This window comes from Rhipicephalus microplus, chromosome 7 (genome assembly GCF_043290135.1).
Source record: "Rhipicephalus microplus isolate Deutch F79 chromosome 7, USDA_Rmic, whole genome shotgun sequence".
Lineage (NCBI taxonomy): Eukaryota > Metazoa > Arthropoda > Arachnida > Ixodida > Ixodidae > Rhipicephalus > Rhipicephalus microplus.
In genome coordinates, this window is record NC_134706.1 from 134046884 (window position 1) to 134071424 (window position 24541).

General features: G+C 47.0%; 1 protein-coding gene across 1 annotated transcript in view; it reads right to left on the bottom strand.

Moving 5' to 3' along the window:
- LOC119185335 (pseudouridine-5'-phosphatase) overlaps positions 1 to 19975 on the bottom strand; it is a 32055-nt gene extending 12080 nt beyond the window's left edge. The window contains exons 1-2 of the mRNA XM_037434394.2: positions 19717 to 19975; positions 14220 to 14438 (exon numbers count right to left, since the gene is read on the bottom strand). Of these exons, the coding sequence (XP_037290291.2) occupies positions 14220 to 14438; positions 19717 to 19789 (292 nt within the window). The 5' untranslated portion in view covers positions 19790 to 19975. The remainder of the gene's footprint in view (positions 1 to 14219; positions 14439 to 19716) is intronic.
- Positions 19976 to 24541: the final 4566 nt, after the last annotated feature.

A 24541-nucleotide genomic window follows, 5' to 3' on the forward strand; every position in this document is an offset into this window, starting at 1 on the left:
TTCTTCAAGCGGGCTGTGCTCTTTGTCACACTCCTGCCTTTACGACGCCGCTTCCGCCTACGCTTCTTCTTAGGGCCCATTTCTGACTCTTCCACTCGCATCTCTTGCTCGCCAGCACTCTGGCTGGTTTCGTTAGGTGTCTTGCCCAGGCAGTCCAAATTTTCCACGTATAAACAATTTTTCCTTTCACTCTCCAGACTGACAAACAGCTTAACGCATCTCGCAACACTCCAGCCATTTTCTTCCGCTAGTTCGCATTCCAGGGAGCTGGCCACAACTACATTGTCCTCACCAATCTCTACTTTTGCTCCCTCTCTTGAACTCACTCTAGTGTTCCTGACAAGCCGGTCGAAATCCTTTTGGACACCGAGTGCAGGAAGTACCGTGGTGATACTCTTACGTGAACCAACCTCATATGCCTGGGAGCTGTCCACAACTAGTCCACCCTGCACTACTTCCTCACACTCTGCTGGCCTAATGCTGGTGTTCTTGCCTACCGGTTGTGGGAGTGCTGACACCCTCTGAAAAGCTGTTTGCACCGCGTGCCCTACGTGTCTCGCCCAAAAGCCGCATTTCGGGTTACAACCGCCGGGCGGTAGGTGGCGTGTTCACGAGCGGTGATCATTATCATCATCATCACGGTGTAGCACCGGCGGTAACTCCTGGCGGAAGGCAAGCCTTGGTGGCGGGCGAGAGAGTTGAGAGAGTCTTTTCTGGGCATGGTGGTAGCCACAAACGGTTGTCTCTAGCATGGTCCCCTGTGTGTGGCACCGCGGGCTGTGCGTCAGGGGCCCTCATGGTAAGTCAAGCGTTGGTGACGTTGTCTTGGGTGTGTTATTGTATTTGTCATGTTATTCTGTGTTTGTCGTGCTATTGTGTTTGTCATGGAGTGTATGTAATGTTGCGTACGGATGTCCTAGCGTGTTGATAATGATTGATGTATCGATTCGGTGGACGATATCGTCGTTCTAAATTTGTTAAATAAATGTAGGTTGTTGTTTGGGTTTGTACCGATCGTTTCTACTGTGTCTTTTCCCTCCAAGAGCGTGGCGTGGTGGTGGCGCTTGCCGTTGCACGACCCCACTCTGGCGCCCAACATGAGGCTCTTGGAGCATCGAACGACAGTTTTCGGGGTTTTCGGGTACAATCTTTTGTTAGAGCCGGGGTAGAATAGGCCTAGGGGGGACTTCTTTGCTAGCGTCGGCGGGGTGCTTTGTTGAGAGCAAGGAGATCGGTTCTTGTGACGTGTTTGAACCTGTCGGCACTCGAGTTTTAATTTTTTTTTTTCCGCTCGGAAGTGGCTTTTTTAGGTTTGGTGTTGTTGGTTTTTTTTAATTAATGTTGTTCAGTTAGGACAAGAGCCATGCAGTCTGCATCCTGGGGTGAGCAAAGCTTAGAGCACGTGGATTGTAGGCCAGGCCCGAAGCGAGTGAGTACGGAAGCCTCGTAGGTGGTCCGATTTTCTGTAAATAGCTCCTATCTCTTTGGGCTCAGGGAGCCGGGCGTCGTTGCTGTCTGGTATTGCAACTCGACGCCGGGGCGTCGTAACACTGTTCAAGCGGTGGACGAAGATCACTCGGTAAGCTGCTGCGAGCAGCAAGCAATAGGACCACCTCACAGAGTGGATGTGTCCTTGCAGCTTCCTCTTCTGCGCCTAGGCTGGGTGGATGCCAGTTGTTGTCGAGCGACTCACTCGTTAGACCTAAGTCTCTGCGCAGCCGCCTGTCGCACGTGGCACAACCAGGAAGATCCTGGCGTCGAGGTGTAGCACTCTGCTTCCCTCACTTCTTTTTAACTCTTGCGATGCAGGAGTTATGAGAAGTGGTTTTGTTTTATTTTTATGGGCGTCCCAGCTGCCGCCGATGTATTAGCTAGCGGTACTGACCATCGTACCACATGGGCGAAAAGCCCGAAGCTCCCTTGCGTAGGCTCTGCTGCATTGTTTCTTTCGAGTGTTTGGAATGTACGCAGCAGGTGGGATGTAATTTACGGCTGGTAGTTTTCTGCTCATCGTCAGCGCTGCTGGCCAGGAATGCGGTCGTGAGGTCGGGCAATAGAGATGCCTGGGACCTGAGCAACTGCCCGCCGTCTGGCGCCCTCTTTGCTGGTCGCAACCGGAAGACGTGTCGGCGCTAGTGACAGTTCGTCGCGCCGACGGCAACGTTGCTGTTGCAAGACCGGTACTGAGGTGAAGTCGAGCTCGACAGTGCAGCAGTGTCGACCAGCGGCGGTGTCGTGGTGCACGGACATTAAAGGGACATGTGTTGCGTTTTTTTTGTTAGAGCTTGTGTAGCTGATTTCTTTGTTTTTCGGAATATGGTTTGAATTAAAGTTAGGGGGATGTGGGGGTACTGACACCCCTTGTAATGTTGTTTGCGCCGCGTGGCGCACGTGTCTCGCCCAAAAGCCGCATTTCTGGTTACAACCGCCGGGCGGTAAAGGCATGATCACGAGCTGTGATCACCATCATCATCATCATCATGGTGTAGCACCAGCGGTGACCCCTGGTGGAAGGCAAGCCTTGGTGGCAGGCGAGAGAGTTGAGCAAGTCTTTTCTGTGAGTGGCGGTTGCCGCGAACGGTTGTCTCTAGCGTGGGTCCCCGGTGCGTGGCACCGCAGGCTGGGCGTCGGGAACCCCCTTGGTAAGTCAAGCGTTGGTAATGCCGCCTTAGGTGTGTTATTGTGTTTGTCATGGAGTGTATGGTAATGTTGTGTGCAGATGTCCTAGCATTTTGATAACGATTGATGTATTGATTTGACGGACGATATCGTGGCTCTAAATTAGTTAAATAAATGTAGGTTGTTGTTTGGGTTTGTACCGACCGTGTCTACCGTGTCCTTTCACTCCAAGAGCATGGCGTGGTGGTGGCGCTCGCCGTTGCGCAACCCCACACGGTTGAAATTTCGTGGGACTCCGCCAGCAAAATCTAAAATTGGCACACTCTCACTTTGTGTCTGTGCCAGGTGGTCTACAGCTATCTTAGCTGTTTTACTAGAATTCCCCAGGCACAGCACCTCACCACATTTACTCTAACCTTCATTGGCCTCTCCTCTTAGCGCAGCTTCTTTCGCTGCTGTCAACCTCAGTTTATTCGTGAACCTACTCTTACCCTCATAGGTGCAAGCTTCTTCTGCGGCTCCGATTTGAACCGCACTCAACTGTTCCTCGCACTTCTTGTGTGCTACCTGTACCGATTGATCACTCCTCTGCTTCGCATCTAACCTGCGTTCTAGTCTTTCACACTTGCGATTGAACCTTTCCTCCTCCTCAGAAATTTCTTGCATCGCCTTCCTGTGTTCTTCCTCCCTTATTCTCTGTTTCTCTATCCATTCCTATTCCAATAAATATGTATTCCCACACTGCTCAATATTGGCCTTCTTACTTTTGGTTTCCCAAATTAGCTCACGGAGTTTAGATGCAGGCTTATCATCCTCAAATTCTAGGTCGAGACTCCAACACAGGTTTAGCAGGTTATCTCTCATCAATCTCATCAGGTTCATGGCGACTACCTTTGCTTTCGCTCATCTGTGAAAAAAAAAAAACACAAACCAAGCAGCATTTCTATTCTGGGCCTAGAGAAATTGAAGCCTAGAAAATCCCATAGCAGAGACCGAAAGCATAAACACACAAGTAGCACTACATGGCTAACCTCCCTCTCTTACATTTTTCCTATTTTCTTTTTCCCTCCTCTACTTTCTTCAACATCTCAAACCTCTCCCCGCATTGTACCCTTATAACTCCCGCAAAACTCTCGTATCTACAGAATTACCTAAGCTTTCCTGCTTAAGCTTCTTGCTCAGATAATCATCAAGTGCTGCCCTGTGCTCCAATAACAAACACAGGGGCTAGGCAGTTGTTCGTTATATCCATCTTTTAACGGGTCTGGACTAAAAGACTCAATACATCTCAAGCACAAAGCCAGGCACTCCCTCGATTACGTTAGGCCGTGGTACACTGCATTGATCGCGCCAAATTCCAGGGCTAGGGCTTTCGGCTGACCTCCAGTCCATGTAGCTCTCCGTCGCTGACTCTCATCCCAAGGCTGCCATCCAGTTGTTGCGACTGGGGTTTGCAGGCACCGGAGATCCGGGATGAAAATGTCGAGGCAGGAGGAGGTTGAACTTAGTAGAGAGGGTTTATTTACGTTATTTACATGGCAAGAGCTCTATGGCACGAAGCTCTACATTGAGAAGCTCTACATTAAAAGGCTCTCCGTTGAACAAGCACACTGAACAAGCACACAGCAGCCCGCGAGGGCCGTTTTTAAATAGTCTCATTTCCCCAGATCCCCAGATTGAGGAATAGGTCCATACTGCACTGTCCAATAAAAGGTCTCACAGCACACACGAGAGTCATTATGCTGGCACCGCTCCCAACATACACACATACACAAACCAAACACGTGTATGGTACCAGCGATGCTGCCTCCTTCAGGGAATTTCGCTTCCAGGGAGTGGGGTGAAACGAGTCTGTCATCTCGCCACTCGGGCTGACCACCCATGCTTTGTCGAACGGTGGTCGTGGTCTAAACGCCTCCGAGGGGCCATGCCTGGACATCGTGTACTGATTTGAGCGTCGGCGGCTCATAAGTCAGAGACGCACAGCATGGTGGTTCGACCTCTGTAATCGGCGGAAGCTCAGCATTGTGGCTTTTACTAAGGCACGAAGACGCCACGTGTCGCATCTCTGCGCGGACCACAAAGACAGCAGTGCTCAGTCGAGTAATATCAGCCATGCAGCACCCAGTACATGAAAACAGCAGGGCATCTTGGCACTGCTCCATATCTCCACAAGATGAGTCGGCAGCCTTTCTTCCGTTCTGGCGGCCGCGGCAAAAGGGTGGCTCGCCAAACGCAACACCACGTGATCGGAAGCAGAGTGGCCATGGGAGGCTACCGCTTGGCAGCCCTGAAAATTGGCAAGCTTTGCACCCGTTTTAAATTGGGTTTCATAATAGTCATACTAATTGATATTACATATATTAATTAGCACCACTGTTGCATTATTATTACCTAATTGTTACTAGGGGATCGATAACTACACGTTGACACAAAAAACGTAACATGCATTAAGTTCATGTTACTGCTATATTGAACAACTAATAATAATAATAATAATAATAATAATAATAATAATAATAATAATAATAATAATAATAAAAATAATAATAATAATAATATTATGTGGGGTTTAACATCCCGAAACCACCATATAATTATGAGAGACGCTGTAGTAAAGGACTTCGGAAATTTCGACCACCTGGGGTTATTCAACATGCACCCAAATCTGAGAACACGGGCCTACAGCATTTCCGCCCCCAGCGGAAATTCAGCCGGAATTCGATCCCGCGACCTCCGGGTCGGCAGCCGAGTACCTTACCCACTAAACCACCGTGGCGAGCTCCTTCGAACAACTATACTAACGATGTTGCCTATGAGTTCCTCGACTTCACATTTAGTGGACTTCACTAAACTGTGCCTTACAAGGATGATGATGATGATGATATATGGTGTTTTTTGGCGCAAGGGCCATTTGATGGCCAAAGAGCGCCAGTTCATGGGACAAGGAGTGTGGACAATGATTGTGATTAGCGACTGTATAAGGGCCATAAAATTCCTCGCAGTAAGGCGGGTAAAAACATACAAGTAATAAAATCATGACCATGCCGTGAAAGGTGTGTGTGGTGTGAATAGGTGACAAAAGTTGGTGATAATGAAAAACGATGGTGGACATGTATGGCATTAGCACAAGTACCTCACTCGTTCATACCCTTGCGTCCAAGGGCCGTGAGGCAAGTGCTTTCCTGTGTAACCACCGCAGCAAAAACCTCTCTAGAGAGGTCGTGCTACAGAATGCCCGGGTATATGATATGAAAATTATGAATTTCTTTTAAAAACGCTAACAATGATTTATGACTAAAAAGCGGTTCCCTATCAACGAACATTGCAGGGCGTAAAGGTATATGTTGTCGGTAGGGTAAGTGTTTGCACTGAATTAACATGTGAAGGACTGTTAATGCTTCACCACATTTGTCACACAATGTTGGATTGCCACCGGACAAAAGATATGTGTGTGTCGTGTATGTGTGTCCTATCCTGAGTCTCGTTAGTATTACCTCTGTATGGCACGATTTTGGTACTGGCAGCCAATGACCAAGGTGTGGCTTAATAATGTGTAGTTTGTTTTGTGTGTGTGTATCCCACTTGCTCTGCCAGTAGTCCCTGAGGTTTCGTTTGAGAGACGGCTTAAGATCAAGGGCCGGGATTAATGTGGGTGTAGGGGCAAAGCTTTTGTGGACGGATGCAGCGAGCTGATCCGCCCTCACTTTGCCTTGGATCTCACGGTGCCCTGGCACCCAGCACACTACAACATGTTGTTTGAGTGTGTAGAGTGTGCACAAAATGAAGTAAAGTGAGACAAGGACCGGGTTTTTTTGTTTTTTAAGACTGTGCAGAGCCGTTACCACACTGAGGGAGTCTGTATAAATTACTGCTTTTTGTATTTGTAATTGTTTGATGTGTTTAGCTGCCACAAGTATCGCGTAAGCTTCCGCTGTGAAGATACTTGTGCCTGGATGTAGAGGGCCAGCATCCGAAAAGGATGGGCCGACAGCAGCGTAGGACACAGAGGAGTTGGATTTGGAGGCATCTGTAAAGAACTCAGGACGTGTGTATTTGTGTTGAAGTTCCAGAAAGTATGTTCGGATATGGGCAATAGGCGCATGTTTTGTAACTTCTAGAAAGGACACATCACAGTCTATAGTCTGCCACTGCCACGGTGGCGGGTATGCTACAGGAGCCATTAAACTGTGTTCAAGTGACACTCCAGTTTCATCAGCTAGACCCTTCAGGCGAACTGAGAAGGGCTGCCTCATCGAAGGCCTGTTTAGAAACAGAATGGAGCTCGACAGATCATTAATAGTAGAGTATGTGGGGTGCTTCTTGTCTGCTTTCACCTCAAGAAAATATACAAAAGACATATAAGTTCTCTGTATATGAAGCGACCATTCATTTGACTCAACGTAAAGGCTTTCTACAGGACTGGTGCGAAAAGCACCCGTAGAAAGGTGGATGCCCAAATGGTGCACGGGGTCCAGCATCTTCAAAGCACTTTGAGTCGCAGACTGATAAACAACGGCCTCATAATCTAAGCGGGTGCGAATGAGGCTTCTATACAGGTTGATGAGACATTGCCTGTCACTACCCCACGTAGTACGTGACAACACTTTTATAAAATTCATGGCTTTTAAACATTTTGTTTTTAAATACTTTATGTGTGGTACGAAGGTCAACTTGTTGTCCAAGATTAAGCCTAAGAATTTATGCTCCGCATTAACAGACAGACGTTGACCGTTCAATGTCAGGTTCCGAATGCATGCCTCTCTTTCGAGAGAACAAGACACAGGTGCTTTTTTGTGGGTTAAGTCGAAATCCGTTTTCATCTGCCCATTTGGAGACCTTGTTTAAACCCAGCTGAACCTGCCGCTCACACATTGCCAAGTTGCATGACTTGAAGCCAAGCTGAACGTCCTCAACATATGTACAATAGAACATATTGCGGATATGGACAAGTGCAAGGAATTCATTTTGAAAATAAAAAGTGTGCAACTAAGCACGCCACCTTGTGACACGCCTGTTTCCTGGACAAATGTTTGGGAGAGCACACTGCCCAGACGGACACGGAATGTCCGGTTTGACAGGTAACTTTCGATTATATGAAACATTCTTCCGCGCACACCAAGGTGGGACAGATCTCTTAGAATTCCGAAACGCCATGTTGTATCATACGCCTTTTCGATATCGAGGAACACAGAGAGAAAATATTGTGTATGGGCTAAGGCGTCCCTGATCTGTGCCTCGATACGAACAAGGTGGTCTGTGGTGGATCTACTTTCTCGAAACCCGCACTGAAATGGGTCGAGCAAATTGTTTGTTTCAAGGATATGTACGAGTCGGCAGTTTATCATTTTTTCGAAGACTTTGCACAAGCAGCTTGTAAGTACAATAGGCCTATAACTTGAAGCTAAAGAAGAGTCCTTGCCCTCTTTCAATATCGGAATAATAATAGCCTTTTTCCAGGAGGTAGGGATAGTGCCTGAAAACCAGATAGCATTGTACAAACAAAGTAAGGTTTTTCGTGTTTCGGCTGGTAGGTTTTTTAACATTTCATACACCACACTGTCAGAACCTGGGGCAGAAGTACTGCAGGAGTTTAGAGACGTTCGGAGCTGAGCTAGACTAAAAGCTTGGTTATATGCCTCGTATCTAGTGGATTTGTGTTCGAGTTTCTGCTTTTCTATTCTTGTTCTGTATTTTTGGAAAGTGTCAGTATAGTGGGACGAGCTGGATACCCATTAAAAGTGTGCACCGAGGAAGTTTGCCTGATCTTCCAAGGTATCACCCTGAGTGTTTACGAGTGGAAGTGTGTGTACTTGTTTTCCTGCTATCCTACCGACCATGTTCCAGACTTTTGCCTCCTGGGTGTATGAATTGATCCCTGACAAAAACTTCTGCCAGCTTTCTCTTCTGGCCTGCCGACGCGTTCTCCTGCCTTGAGACTTCATTTTCTTGAAGGTGTCAAGATTTTCGGCTGTCGGTGAGTTCCGAAGCAGCCTCCAAGCTCTGTTTTGCTGTTTGCGCGCGTTTCGGCATTCAGAGTTCCACCAAGGCACACGTCATTTTCCAGGGTGTCCATTTGTTTGTGGGATGCATTTTGTTGCAGCATCAATCAAAAACGCTGTGAAGTAGTCGACAGCAACATCAATGTTCAAAGTACATATGTCATTCCAACCTAGACGAGCGATGGTATAAAACTGTTCCCAGTCGGCTCTGTTTATGAGCCACTTGGGAACACGGGGTGGACACTCAGTTGCTGTAGTTGTGCTCAAAACTACGGGGAAGTGGTCACTTCCGTACAGATTACTGACAACTTTCCACTGAAGTATAGACACAAGAGATGGAGATACTATGCTTAGGTCTATGGAGGAGTAGGTGTTATGTGCGAGATTATAACAGGTTGGTTCTTTTCTATTTAGGAGACATGCACTCGACGAGAGAAGAAACTGTTCAATCAGTTGACCTCGCGTGTCGCAACGAGTCTCCCCATAGCCTGCTATGCGCATTGAAGTCTCCAAGGAGAACATATGGCTCCAGAAGTTCATCAATTAAAGAGTATAAATCACGTTTTTGCAGCTGATAGCTAGGAGGAATGTAAATAGTGCAGATTGTGATCAGTTTATCAAAAAGAACCGCTCGAACAGCCACTGCCTCAAGGGATGTTTGGAGTTGTAAGTGTGTGCATGCAATTCTTTGATTCACTATGATGGCAACACCTCCGGATGATGTCATGGCATCATCACGGCCCTTTCGAAAAATAACGTATTTACGCAGAAAATTTATGTGTTTTGAATTAAGGTGTGTTTCTTGTACACACAGCACTTTTGGTGAGTGTTCGTGTAAGAGTTCTTGGATGTCGTCAAGGTTTCTGAGAAGGCCCCTTACGTTCCATTGTATAATTTGAGTGTTCATGGTGAATGTAAAATAGTGCTGTGTGAACGAAAAGCGAGTGGCTGTTTAGACGGGGAATTTGAGTTCACTTAACAGGGCCGTCACCAGGCCCTGTTATTTGCTTTTTTGTTTTCTCGGCGCGCTCCAAGGAGCCACGCCGCTCTTTCGGCACCAAGGGTACCGACGTATCCATTGCCTCCTCGGAGGCACTGAATGCCCGCGGGCTGTTAGTTCGAATTTCGGGCCTCGCCTGGTGAGGTGAGGCCTTGAGACCCGAGGACTCTGGAGTCTCTGGTCTCTGTTTGGGAGTAAGCGGTGTAGCCTGGGCTACAGCCGCCTTGGGGGCAGGTGCCACAACCACCGGCTCGGTATGCGCGGGCCGAAGGAGTGGCGAGGGCTGGTGCGGCGGTGCCCCCTGACGCGCCGCATCAGCGTATGTAGGTCCATAGAATGGTGCTACTCTTCGCCGTGCTTCCTTAAATGAAATGTTCTGCTTCACCTTCAACGTAATTATTTCTTTTTCTTTTTTCCAGTATGTGCAGGAGCGTGAATATGCGGCATGGTTTCCTTCACAGTTTACACAGTGTGGCGGTTGTTTGCAGTTCTCAGACACGTTGCCTAGGACTCCACATTGTGCACAAGTTTGGCGACCACGACAGGTTTTAGAGCCATGGCCATTCCTCCGGCATTGGAAGCAACGACGAGGGTTTGGTATGTACGACCTGATAGATGTCTTCGTGTACCCTGTTTGAATAGATTTCGGTAGTTTACTGGATGCAAACGTGAGTATTGTTTTGTCGGTGTTTCCTTGTTATGTCTTCTGATGATGATTCTCTGTACATTAGCGACATTTTGGCTCTTCCACCCCTCCAAAAGTTCAGTCTCAGTCAAGTCAAGTAAGTCCATGTCAGATACCCCTCCGCGAGTTGTGTTCATTGATCTATGTGGTGTTATGGTTATTGGTATGCCACCGAAATCTGAAAGACGGTCTAGCTTTTCAAATTCTTCTTTGTCACGGATTTTGAGGAGAAGGTCTCCGCTAGCCGTTTTGGTTACCTTGTATCCTGTGCCAAGAGTTTCGGTAAGACATCTAGCAACTACGAAAGGAGAGACGGTCCTGGCTTGCTTTTCAGTTTTTTCACAGTGGATAACATGAAAGTGAGGATATGTTTCTTTTGGCTGGTCGAAAAAATTTATATCATCGGTGCGTACCCGCTTTAAGCCGGTACGATCAGACAGTAGGAGGAATGCTCTATGCATGCCTGTCTTATTTTTGTTCAGCAGCGTTGGCGGCCACCCGCCACGGAGCCCAACGAGGGGACGCTACAAGTTTGCGGATGCTGAAACCTGCAGACGCCAGCTGTACAACGCCACTATAACCCAATGCGCCTAGACCAAGGTAGGCTATTTGCACAGGGTTAACCCTAGCCGCCAGGAAGTTTGGAAGTAAACGGAAGAGAGTAGAAGACAGGACAGATAAAATGTAAGAGATAAAGACGAAGATGTAGGGAGAGAGAGATAGGAAAAGGCGACTGCCGATTTCCCCTGGGTAGGTCGGCCCAGGGGTGCCGTCTACGTGAAGCCGGGGCTAAAGGGGTGTGTTGCCTCTGTCGGGGGGCCTTAACGGTCCAATCACCCAGCGTCGGCTCAACCCCCAGGATCCCCTTTTCCCCGGGCATGGCAAAGCCACGCACGGCTAGGCGTGGGAGGGAGTCAAAACCCCCCGTTAGCTCGGGTCCGTGGTGTCGCTACACACCAAACGCCTACTTGCGCAGGCGCCCCTGCGGGGGTGCCTAACAAGTAACAAGAAAACGAGCTCCCTGGAACCATTCCATTGCTTTGATTTCGTGTCTCTTAACTAATATAGAAGAGAGGGCAAGCAACTTCTGGTTGTATTTGAGGTCTAATGGGAAACCCTGCGCATGCATATGGCCTTAGTACTATTGAGATCAGTTGTATTGCGTTCCAACTGTGTCTGTGCTGCATGGTCCTATAATACTTGGCTCATGTGTGTAGTGCTCACAGATTGAAACGTGACGTCATAACATTCAGTGTAACAACTTCTGAAGTCGATTGAGATAACCATGTCAAGACATACGAATACGACCACTATGTGTAATGTTGGCTCTGATGGTATGTGTGCGAGTTAAAATTACGCCAGCACTACACAAACTGTAGACTGTGTGGGCGAAACTATGCGCATTGCAAAGCCCTAAATTGCCCCATTCTAATGCGTGACCACTGTACATAGTTGTCTTGTGCAAAGCTGTGACCACAAAAGGTCGAGGAGGGAAAAGAGGGCTGAAGCCCTTCGAAGTTTTTTTCAAGTATGTAGCACTATACAGGCTCTGCTTATGCAGGTCGAGCTTGTCATCCATCCATTGATTCCATGATGTGACATGATGCTCAAAGTCAAGTGGTCAATACTAATCTGAAATGAGGCTAGCGATGCCCAAAACTGGGTAGAAATAAATGAACAAAATCGAAACTACTATAATTAACAAAAATAACCAAGAATAAATTGCTACAATGAACTGAAAACCGCCAGAAACATTTTGGAAACATGCAGCTAAAGCGCATGTCAAGCAAGAGTCACTGCGTCATTAGCGCCTTTGTCGTCATATCTGAAGAGGGGAAAACAACCAGATAGAACTCTCCGCAGACAGCATGTATAAAAACTGTCATTACAAGCAGGAAGTAGATAAAGCACAGCATAAAGCAGCGCGAATGTTGCACACCGAGTCTGCGAATTCGCCGAACAATATTCTACTCATGCCAGGGAAACATTACATGCGTACCTCGAAAACACTGACACCATTGACGGCTCAGTAGAAGGAGCAGAGAAGAATCACTCCAACAAACGGGAATCACTTCGTGCCTGTGCTATTTATTTCCTCGGGTTTAGAAGTAGTGGAACTGCATTTGGTATAGGATTTAGAGCTACGCGAATTTTCTTTTCTGCTTCTCCTTACAAGTGTTGCAGGGCTCATAGGCATTCGCATTTGAGGGGGGGGGGGGGCAGTAAAGTTTCCAAGTTTATGAACTATTCAAATATTGCTCTATTCAATTTCACTTCGATTCGAATTTCAATGGTTGATGATTTCGAAGCATTCGAGATCAACGAATATATATATATATATATATATATATATATATATATATATATATATATATATATATATATATATATATAAGGGAAAGAAGTGTATACCTAAGGGCTCGTTTTCCGTGTTTTTAACACAATAATAATGAGATATAACAGACAGTAATGCCAAGGAATGTACAGGGGAAGTTATTAACATTAATGGAATGTAAATAAGAAGAAAGAAAAGTGGATGAAAAAATTACCAACTGTAAGCAGGAATCGAACCTACGATAAATCCGCAAGTAACTCCCTGTAAATCTGGTTTCACTGCAGTGAAGGGGTGCTAAGCCGTGAAAGCATCTGTCCAGGAAAAATCTGCACTGCCGCGAAATTGAATTCAATGTTAAATGAACTTAATACCCTCATGTTGGTTCATCATTTTTTTAACATTAAAAAATTCTTATACTGGCTTATATGCTTTAAGTACCGTAAATTTTGAGACATAGCATAGCGTATTTTTCAGGCAATCACTTGCATTATAGTGAAAGTGATATCCTGCTACCATTCAAGGTTGCTTCCACTTAGAACCAAAAATAATGCCATTCGCTCAGGTTTTGTTTGAATTTTATAAATATATTGTGCCATACCAAATACACCCTTTTTTATAATATGTGATACATACCATTTGAATATGATTCAAAATTATTTGACAGAAATCACTATTCACTTCGAATTTGCTTTCTACCTAAAATTCACTATTCGCACCAGCTTATGCTTTTCCCTAGTACCTCTTCTTTGGGCTACATTCGCATCAAATGGGCCTAAGTGGAGGGCGGTGAAAATAGTTGGGGGGCTAGTATGGTGAAACTCTGGTACGGTGACAAAAAATTAAATGAATAGATGAGATTCGGAAGTTTGCTGGTATAAAGTGGCAGCTGCAAGTGCAGTTGACTGGCAAAACACGGTAGAGGCCTTTGCCCTAAAGTGGGCTGTGAGCTCCAGCTCCAGAGATAGTGGGTTGGAGAAGGAGGTCAAGCAACCCTGGGTGTTGCCCCACAGTCCGGCACGGAGAGCATCGAACGCTCTGCTTGTATGCAGTCTTCTTTCTACGCTTAAAAGCTTTTCCTCCCTTTCAACCCGCCTCGTCCACTCACATATGGCGCAGTCAGACGTCCGAAACCTGCTAGTCACAGTTATGATTTTTTTTATGTGAATGGTTCTATCATTGGAGCCTTTCGACAACACCAATTTCGAACAGGTAATTGACTAATGATCGTGCAATCCGGCGTTATTTGGAAGGTACAGGCACTGGGCCTAATATGTTACACAACATACTGCTGATTCTGTAATGCCAAGTGAAAAGGGGTAGGAGCCTCGTCAAGCTGCTAATATAGCAGCTTTTTGCTCCTATCCTTGCGTTTTCTTTTTCGCAACTCTGTGAAGAAAATGCTCAATAAAACTGAAACTGAAACTAAACTGAAACAACATCAAGTGGCTGTCTTCTGAAATCTTTCAGCCCCCTTCCCCATCCCTGTACAAAGTAGACGCTGGCATAAATCTCTGATGTTCTATCAAAGAGTCTCCCTCTCCTCGGAGGCTCTAGGTAATGGGTGATCCTATTCCTCACCAGGCATGAGCTGAGCCGTGGGGAACAGTTCCCGGTGCATCTGGTGTAGCTCGGCCTCAAGCTCCTCCACGGTGAGGGGCAGCTGCAGCCTGTCAATGATGATGCGCGTCGACTCAGAACCTGCCGTGCCCATCACGGCTGACTTGACTTCCCACGTGTAGTCCTTGCCATAGCGCTGTGTCACCCGCTGCGTTGCCTCGGTGTATAATGACTCTGTGTCTAGAAAAAATGAGAAAAAAAAAAGAACGAGAAGTAAATTCAACAGCAAAAATGCACGAGACCCAGAATTCCAGTTGATTAAAAAAATTTTAAGACTATAGGTAAGCCAGCTTTGTTTTCAATACACGTAAGAGCTGTCTGAAGGGACATTAGGCTGAAACAATGAATCAGTTCAGATTGAAGCATTTTACTCTTAAAACTCCAATGTCCCTTACTTCACCATCATAGCTTTATTAACAGAGGTGAAAATCAAGGTCAGAGTCCCACTTTTAAACTATGCGCCGAAATCACCTGTGATGGCACAGATGCTATAGGGACGCCCCCCCCCCCCCCCCATAACGGCCAATAACAATTTACGTCAGTGGGAGATCAATGCTTGAGAACGTCTAGAACATCAATATTATCAACAGCAGTGCTTTATTATTCGAAGGTAAATGTACACCACAATATGCGCCATGAGTGGGACATATTGAAATGATCCCAAAGATGTCAAAAGGTCCGAGTACAATTAATCACTAGAAATCAAATCAGATGTTATAAAAAAAACCTTCTGTGCATTACGGCACATAATAAAATGTTCCCTGTCCGTTTTTGTGTGATGCATGAAAAGAAAAAAGAACAGCTGGCCACTACCATTGGAAATTACACAAGTGGTTCAAAAAGTCCATTTTCGCCAGCTTGGGTTGGATAGGTGGTGCCATCTAGCGGAGCCCAACTGAATCTGATAAGCACAAAATCTTTATTACGAAAGCATTTTACATGCTACTTATGGTGAGAATGCCTTGCAGTGACATAATTACGCATGAGTCACATTTATTTCATTTTTTCACTCGAAATGTTAGCCAAATACAAAAGTTGTACAAAGCTCACAAGCACAAAGTGTCCCAAGATGTCGACGCCATCGTTCGGTAAAGCAGTATTTCTACAACCCTTTGCATATAACAAGATACCGTGCACACTCATAATCTCTCCTATAATCTTGCTGCAGTGGTGATCCTTATCTCAGTCAAATAGATACTAAAAGTTTTTGCCGCCAAGCTTTTCAGCCAAATTTAAAAATTGGGCCCTGAAATCGATAGGCACAACCTTCATTCTAGGCAGAAACTACGGAAAAATTTTGTATCTAACGCGTTTTTCACGAACTGCCGCGTTCAGCGGCCGCGTCGTGAACCTGAGAAGGCGATGTTTGGTGACGTCACACACACCTAAAACAAGCAGGTCAACAATGCCTGCCGTCGCCTGCATCTCTCGACTTGCTCAAATGCCACTTTGTTTCCAAAAACCAGTATGAACGCCAACAGCAGCGAACAATGCTTCAGGCTGGAGCAAAGCACTAGCGCTTTTGTGAAAGGAGGACAGTGGGATGAAGTAGAGATGGAGAAAATGAAGAGGAGGACAGAAAATCGTGCACCCTGCATGCTTCGTAGTGAGTGTGACATCACGGCCTGCACTCGCGAGCAGCTGCCGCGCACTAACAATCCATCAAAAATACAGCCAACTGCTCAAAAATATGAGAAATAAGCTCTGTATCGGAAGAGTGCCATCTTCTGAGTCGAATTTCCAAGTGTTGCCAATTTTTCCAATTCTCGCTCGATATCACCACTCAGTGGTTAGCACAAACGCGCTAAAGCTTGCATTCCGGTATCTTTGCAAATGTAATCCTGTATCCTGGTAACACAGTAACATTAAAAAGTATACATACAAGCTAAAAGCCCCCAATGCCGCATGCATGTGATGCTGCCGGATACATTAATGATGTACGTTGCCGAGCTGCAGCAAAGAAACCCGCATGACTTTTCATTGGGTTGGTTCCAAATTTTCCATTGGGTGAAACAAAATAAATCCCTACACTTGAAGTAGCTGAGAACTGTGCCTCTGCACCAGTCTCGCGAGTTGATGTTTTGTTTTCAAGTTCGCAGACAACATCCATAGCAGCAAGCTTCAGTGGCTGTTGTTGCTGTTGTGGCTCCCACTACTGCCACTCTGCTGCTACTACAGTGTCAGAAGCCGTGCAGTATAGACAGGCAACACTGGGTATGGCAAGTGTGACATCAAAAGGCCCACTTTCATGGCGATTTGAAGTGCGCTAAAACGGCGTGAACCAGTAATACGCGATTTTATTTCAAATAACCACTTTCTTGGCCCAAAAGTAGCACTATGAGGTTCCTTGATCGTTGCTTTAACAATTAACATCAACTTATTATTTGTCTTTAAGAGTCCCTCTGTTGGTCCACAAAATTTCTTGAAGTTGGGTATGCCCTGTCTCTAGCACCCCTAAAACAATAACTTATCCTGGTTTTACCAATGGGTACCATACTGGCCCTAGTAGACACCATCAATGTCAATGACATCATGGTGATTGGTGCGGGAACTTCAAGGTGGCATCGCCATTCACATTTACGATTTGTACACATTCACTCAAAAAGCATTTCATCATGGTAAGCATGGTTGTGCTGGAATTCCAAAAGAGCAATTCACTAATACAAAAAAAAAAAGTTTGTTCTCTTTGGTGCCATTTTAATGCAAACGGCATTGTTAAGTTCACTTGGTTAATAGCTTTTGCTCACTTGTACTAGGAGTACATGTTGTTGTGCTTTCTAACAGAACAAATAGACTTACATGTTTTGAATAGAGGCTGCCTGCACTTCATGAAGCATCAAAAGCCATGAACAGAAAACGGACAAAAATATATAAACACTGAGGTGACAGTAATATGTGTGATGGCCAACCAACTCTGTTTTTCTTGTCCTGTTGTAAGAAGTCATATTAATTATGCTTGCATAAGACAATACAGATAAATTGTGGCATTCTTTTCAAGTCTGAATAACTCGGAATCTTCCCCACTAGTACCATTCTTTCTTGGAAACTTCGAATACAAAAAACCACCAGGCTTATGCAGAACCCACAGCACAGTCACAGCAAAAGCTAGAAGAGCGGCCTTTCAGAGCCTTTTCTAAACACTCATTGGGTAAATGCTGCAAGCCCACTTGCTTGACACCCACTACAGCATTAATAATAAAAATTTTAGGGTAGTAGACTGGCATTCGTTATGCTATTTTTTGTCATTCTTCTGAGAAGTGTGGTAGCGGCTAAACTACCGAGAGTATTTTGTGCCAGTTGTTCATACAGTGGCTGACAAGACGAGGAATTATATGCCTGAAGTGGGTATGCACCAGAGTTAATAGCTAAACAAAAACAAGCTTGTGCAATAGGTTGGAGCATTGGACGACCCACTCGTTATGCTATTCCCATTGTGCGATGACTGCCTGTTCTTTTGCTGTTTTAAAACGCTTTAAAGTCATATTAACGCGATTTTTTTCCCGACATCAAGCCAGCCTAAGGCAAGTTTGCCAACAAGTTCCAAGGACCGGCACGGTTCAGTGGTTGAATACTGGGCTGGCACCCAGTGGACCCGGGTTCAAGCCCCCCTGTGTCATTGGTACTAGGTTGTCTTGCTAATTGCGCGCAATGTGGTTACGGACACCGGCGGCAGACAACTATGGCACTGTGAGAGACCCGAGTTGCGATCTTATAACAACTTTTGCTGTAAAACAACAAACCACCAGGTGAAACTATTACCAGCTAGCGGGTGAAACGCTCGACCATGCCAGCACACAAAACTATGATGCACTTCCACGCGATTGACATAAGAAGATTTTCCGGACAGGAAGGGGGACAGCAATGTCGTCAAATACAAAACTCAACTCGTGCGTCGATGCCACGAACTCGCGACCAGCTGCTGAGCGATAGCAGGTAGCAATAGCTGAAGTAAATGTGACAAAAAAAAAAAAAAAAAAAAAAAAATGGTGGCTTTGACGTCGTCATAACTTGCTGCAGCGTGCTCATGTGAGAGAAGGGGGGTATCCCCAAGGGTCCCCTTTGAGGGTGCCAATAGCCTGATGAAGTCGATCACTCACACAAACTTCAAAATTTATTTAAAACACTTTCCAAGCTATATTCGCTGTTGATATTTTGCAGATGATGTATGCAGGTTCACGATCATTGCTCCCACAGGTTATTTCGGCCACAAAATTTTGTGTCAGTAATCTTCTAAATTCTTTCTGTTTTACCTGGCTATTTAACACCATATGCCTTTGTTTTCACTATACTAATTTTGAGATTTACCTTTCAGTTGAATTCCTCAATAGTTTTTTTTGCAATTCATTGCCCTTGTTACCGTAACACACTCTTCACTGTAATAAACCACAACTTACAAATACCCATAAGTTAAGTAAGATGCATGATACAAAAGATGGAGGCCAACAACCCCAACCACGGACTCAACAGGGGCTGCCATTTTCTGTTTATAACCACTTGTAACTGTAAAAAAACACATAGAATAACCAGAGCAGATAAACGTGAATGTAGCGGTACGGTTGCTGATTTGCGAAAATATATACAAAAACGAAGAGTTGGTAAAACGAAATGCTGCTGATGACCACGTAGTAACTTTATAGCCTGAAACTGCAGGCACCCGAACGACCTTCAGCGCCGCGGGTTGGAGAAAGGGCGCGAAGGAGAGAAGCTCAGTCACATATGTGCCGAGCAGTGACCAATCACGATAACTTAAAGTTCGCACATTTATTTATCAAGAAGCTTGTCATTGCGCCCCGCACACAGGCACCATTGGATGCTGTCAAAAATCGCAAGCAGGGGCTTGCTTGCGCATAGCGATTCGGATTCTAGTGACCCAGATCGAATAGCGCAGGAAGCAGACTGAATCGAATACGTTTCCAACAGTGAACGGTGGTTCTTAAAATCACTGTGCAATGATCTTCACAGTGTAGTTATCGTAACACTAGGAACTCACCAGTAACTTATCAGGTCTCATCAGAAACAAATGAGCACTCTAAGCATTCAGATAACACATTGGAGTTAACAAGTGATGTGAAACGGGCTGCTCTGACGACATAACTTGTCGCGTTGCGGAAGCTTTTATTTGACAGACGCTTAGGCCCGCGTACTCGTAGATGAAACTCGCATCACACTTTTTCACCAATTTCGTGCTTCTTTTAGTGCGTCTGAAGCCTGGAGAGATGTGTGAACTATTCTAAAGTATACACAGATTTACGAATAGCAGCTATATAATTCGATATTGAAAACGTACAACTCTTCGCACACACACCGAATATCAAAACGTCGTGCGATTGCGATGTTCTGTCACAGCGAAGATACACCTGTATTTACGGTGGCCCTGAGCGTTTAAAATCTGGGCACAATTGTAACTAATGTTTCAAAGGCATTGATAGGAAGCAAGATAAATGCAGTGCATATTTACCCAGAAGCAGGCCATCCATGTCAAAAAGCACGTGTGTTACCGGCGTGAAGGCGGCCTTCGAATCTGTTGCCATACTGCGTTCACTACTCAGCAGCTTCTTCTTTAAAAATAGCCGACGATGTTTAGTCAAAAGCGATTCAGTACTACCGAAGACAACAGCAAGGGGGCTCGATTTCGCTGATCTGTTCGCCAAACGGGAACCGGCAATCTAAAATTGACCCACACCGGCATGCGGCTTCATCTACGACTCGTTTTGACTCGCTGTGGGCTCTGCGATCTTTGGTTTTCGAACAACGGGTAAAGGAGCACTTACATCAAATTTACTGATGTCAAGATTTTTGCATCAGCGAGTAGCTATAGACCCCATAGCACCAATTCGCGACTTAATTCAGAACTTAGGGATGAACTTTTACTTATTTATATAACTGGCATATCACTGGTATTTAGCACTATTCAAAACAGCCGGCAATCCCGCCAATTTTAGCGCAGGCAGCACCAGCAGTGACGCTACCTCGCGGTCACCTCAAGATCACGCCACCGCTGACCACTTCACAGAGAATAGTGACGTCAGGTTCAGCTGCTCCGCCAACATTTCAGGTCCGTTCGATTCACCTGCACCGGTCGGCACCGGTTCACGGCTGTGCACGCGAAGTTCAGAAATTGTGCAGCGTGACTTAGAAGTGTGGCAGCTTGGGCTAGTTGGTATGGCAGGACGATAGTTATAGCGCGAGAACAAAACGACGACACAGAGACATGACGATAGTTATAGCGCGAGAACAAAACGACGACACAGAGACAAGAAGGACACGTCTTTCGTGTCCTTCTTGTCTCTGTGTCGTCGTTTTGTTCTCGCGTTATAACTATCGTCGTGCAGCGTGAGTTCAGCGGTGCAGGCACAGCACGACACCCGAAACAAATGACGATGTGCCGACAAGATGCTCCCTGGATTTTGTGCCGACCGGTTGTGCGCCCGTGCGCTCCGCGCGCTCGCGACCTTCGGCGTCATCGTAGCTCTGGCCGACTGGGCTCGCCCTACGTCATCTCCTGTCGCCGACGACCTTCGACGACAGCGCAGCTCTGATCTACTGGTCCTGCTCTACGCCATCTACAGACGCCGACAACATCTCTCGCAAGTGTACCCCGTCCTCGGACTCCAGTGACCGTTCTTCCATCTTTCCTGTCTCTCATATCCCCTCAGTTTGTTGTTGCTTCTTCTTCCTCTTTTCTATACCTTTACTTCTACCCTTTTATCCCTCCTCACCCCCATCCCTTGTGAGCTCTGTGGCGGTGTCGCTCACTGAAGCAGACAATAACGGGGCTCACTTTTCTCTTCCTTTTCTTAAGAACCACTCCAGGTGTTGGCCTTATTTCTTTTCGGTTAATTTATACCGTTCAGCAAACACTGATCTATGGCGAAACGCACATGCGGACAGTTTATGAGGCGCAAACATCTTGGCAAAACACACCGCGTTTGTAGAGGCGTGTACGGCGCCTAAGCCACCTACGTCTAAGTTAGCCACCATATCTAAGTGCTGCGTCCTCTGCTCAGCTGCACGCGCGCCTGCACCAAGCCGGCACCGTCAGCGAAGGAGGTGCAGGAAAATTGTGAACCAGTGCTGCACCTTTCGAAACGAATGGCAAGGTGCAGCATTTCGTGAACTGGTTCACGTGGTGCAGGCGAATCGAACGGACCTTTCGTCTGCTAGGCGGACACGTTCAGTCATGCCTTGTCACCTGCATTGCTGTCGTCGCCGTACAAAGTGTACGGCGACGGTGTTCTCGATTCTCGCTCCGTCAGTCGACGTGATCGGACGCACCATGGCCCGCTCCCGGTGGGACTAGCGCCGCCCTTTCGTCGTCGTTTGAAGGAGGTTTTGGCTGGTTCGAGTGGGACGAGACCCGCTGTTCCCATGCGGTGACCCGGCGGACTCCCGCACTGGTTTTTCGCGGGTTTTTGGTGAGGTTTTTTGTCCCTTTTTCTCTTTTTTTGTCAGGTTAGGCTAGCTTCTAACTTGCTTGGTAGCCTCGTGGTAGTTTTACCACGATGACTACCAACCTTCTCTCGCATATTAGGCCGCGGGTGCACTACGCGCGCGTGCCTAAGGGCTTCGACGGTGCCGACATTTGCAGGGAGCACGTGAAGCGTTTCAAGCTCAGTGAGTTGAAATGTGTGCAGGATTATGGGATGGGGAAGTTTGAAGTGACATTCGCGAACGACGAGGCGAGTCGGCGGTTTTCCGACGATCCAGTCCTCGCCATTCGCGATGCGAGGATCAGGTTCCAGTACCGAGGTGTTCGGGTCAAGGTAGTGCGCGTTATTGGCTTCCCGGCGGACGCGGATGTGCGCATCATAGCGCAATTGTTAGGGATGTATGGCGTTGTTTTGGATGTGTCGCGAGAGGAATCGGCGTTTCTGCCGGGAGTCTGGAGTGGCATCCTCGTGGTCAGAATGGAGATGCACAAGGGTGTCCCCAACCTCCACCAGGTGAGGGACGTCATCGTCCGGTTTGAGTACGAGGGCGTCGCACGGGTTTGCCGGCGGTGCTGCAGAACCGGACACCATGGGGCGAAGTGTAATGTACTACAGTGTGTGCGCTGTGGGGTTTTCGGTCACGACCAGTGCGCGCTCAAATGCAATGACTGCGGCGGCGATCATGGCCCCTCAGAGTGCAAGGCGCGGACGAATTCGTCGGCCGCCTCGCCTGTAGCCTCTTATTCCCAGGAGCAGGTGAGCAGCGTTAAGGACAGCCTCTTCTTCCCTCTTCTGTAGCCTCTTCTTCCCGGCAGCCCTGAGGACGACCTCCCGGTTCCGAAGCCACCCGCAGCGATAGAGTCTGACGAGGAATCTACCTCGTCGACTGTCACGGGTAGTGCCATGGGTGAGTTGACCAACAGTTCTTGCCCTAACTGTGGACCAGGCAATTGCGAGTGTTCGTTAATGTCTGACACAAGGTGCTCGTCCACGAATGAGGATTCCCTCTCCGAGGGGGACTCTCGTTCGTTTCGAGTATTTCCTGTTTTCTTCTCTTCTGTGATTTTCTTTTCGCTTCTTGTCTATCCTAGTGTCTGTTTTACCTCCTATCTTTCATCATGGCTTCTTCTCTCACTATTGCTACCTTTAATTGTCGAGGTATCACAAGAGCAGCGAAACAAGCAGAGGTTATCCATTTAGCTCTATCCGTCGCTCTATTTTTAGCATTACTTTTCGTACGTCTTCCGATCATTTGCCGGGTTCTCGGAATTCATGCTTTACAAGCTTATCGAGCAGAGCTTTTAAATCTGCTTCTTTCTTTTTGTAATCGTACCATATACACGTTGCCCTGTCTATCGCTTTTAATTGTAAAGTCTCCTTGCATAATTCCCATTGCTGCCAAAGGTGCAGGCCTTTGCTAGGGTCTAAGTTTCTAATCCCATCATTTACGGCCTGAATGAACATTTCGTCTCGCAGCAGTCTATCGTTTAGTTTCCATAGATCCCATGAAAAGTTGTTGCATTTCTTTAAACTTCCGATAGAGCACTGGACTAAACAATGGTCCTAAAAGGAAACGGGCACTGCTTTATAATTGGAACACTCCGTCAGGATCTCCAAAGACACATTAATCCGGTCCAGCCTTGCATGGCTAGAGCCTTCGAAGTGCGTGTACTACTCGCGGAAAGTCTCTGTGACATCCTCAAGGTCACACTTTTCAACTATGCGTGTCAGAACGCTGGCACTTTTATCTCTAAAAGCTCGAGTGCTAGTTTTGTCTCCCGCACTGAGGACACAGTTGAAATTGCCAAGCACAATCAAATGCTTTCCTACAGCTAGTCGATCCTCTAAACCGAGAAAGAAGTGAGCCCTCCCCTCAACCTTGTTAGGAGAGTAAATACACAAAATATGCCACTCGGCGTTGTTTAGTAAAAAATCAAGCGCAGCACATCGGCCAGCCGAACACGAAAAGTGGTCGAGCACTTCAAGCCCCGGTAACTTCTTAACAAAAAGTGTGCAGCCAGCCGATGTGCCCACTGCGTGACTCACGACAACATAAAATCTGGACGCGAAACGTTGAACCATGCTGCTAGTCTCCTCCTCGCCGTCCACTTTGGTTTCCTGAACTGCCAGGACGTCTATGTCACGCTCCATTAGAAGTAGGTAAAGCAGGATCTGCTTTTTCTTTCCTGCCAATCCTCTAACGTTGATGTTAGTGACATTTAACGGACAGACAGGTGCCACTTTGCCGATCGGGAAAGAGACCAGCAGCATTAGGCCCACCTCTCGTGTCTAGCACGTGGCTAGACGGCTCCATCACCAGGGTTGAAGTCCAACGCCGTGGCTTCAACTTGCCCAACTTGCTCGACGTTGCCGCCGCGCTTGTCGGGAGGAATGTTCGGGCGTGGCCGGAGGGTGGACCACCGTACTTGTGGCGTCTTTGCAGGGTGTTCCTCGACGCCGGGCAACGTCTCCACAGGACAGTCATTGCTGGTCGGAGGGTGGGGGCATTTCGATGCCCCTGCCAGACTGGTTGGTGCTTGTACGCCACTCTTCTCGGCTTGTAGGTCCTTTGGACTTTTAAAATCACCGCCCTTGGACGGTTTCCCCGTCATTCGGGTCGACTCATAGACTTCACTCACCGCCCCTTGCGGTGTTGGCAGGTCGCCTACACCGGCGCCCCTGTCACACAGGTCCCGTTAATTAGGGAGGCAATCGCCGGGCTAATTCCAAGGGCCGAAGTATCGGCCCCCCGAACCGCACCACGAAAGCGTGGACAATTTAGAAGTGGTCCTTTTTGGCGCGCCAGCGGACGCGGCTGTGGCCCAAAGAACAAGTCAGAGCAGAGAGTTGATA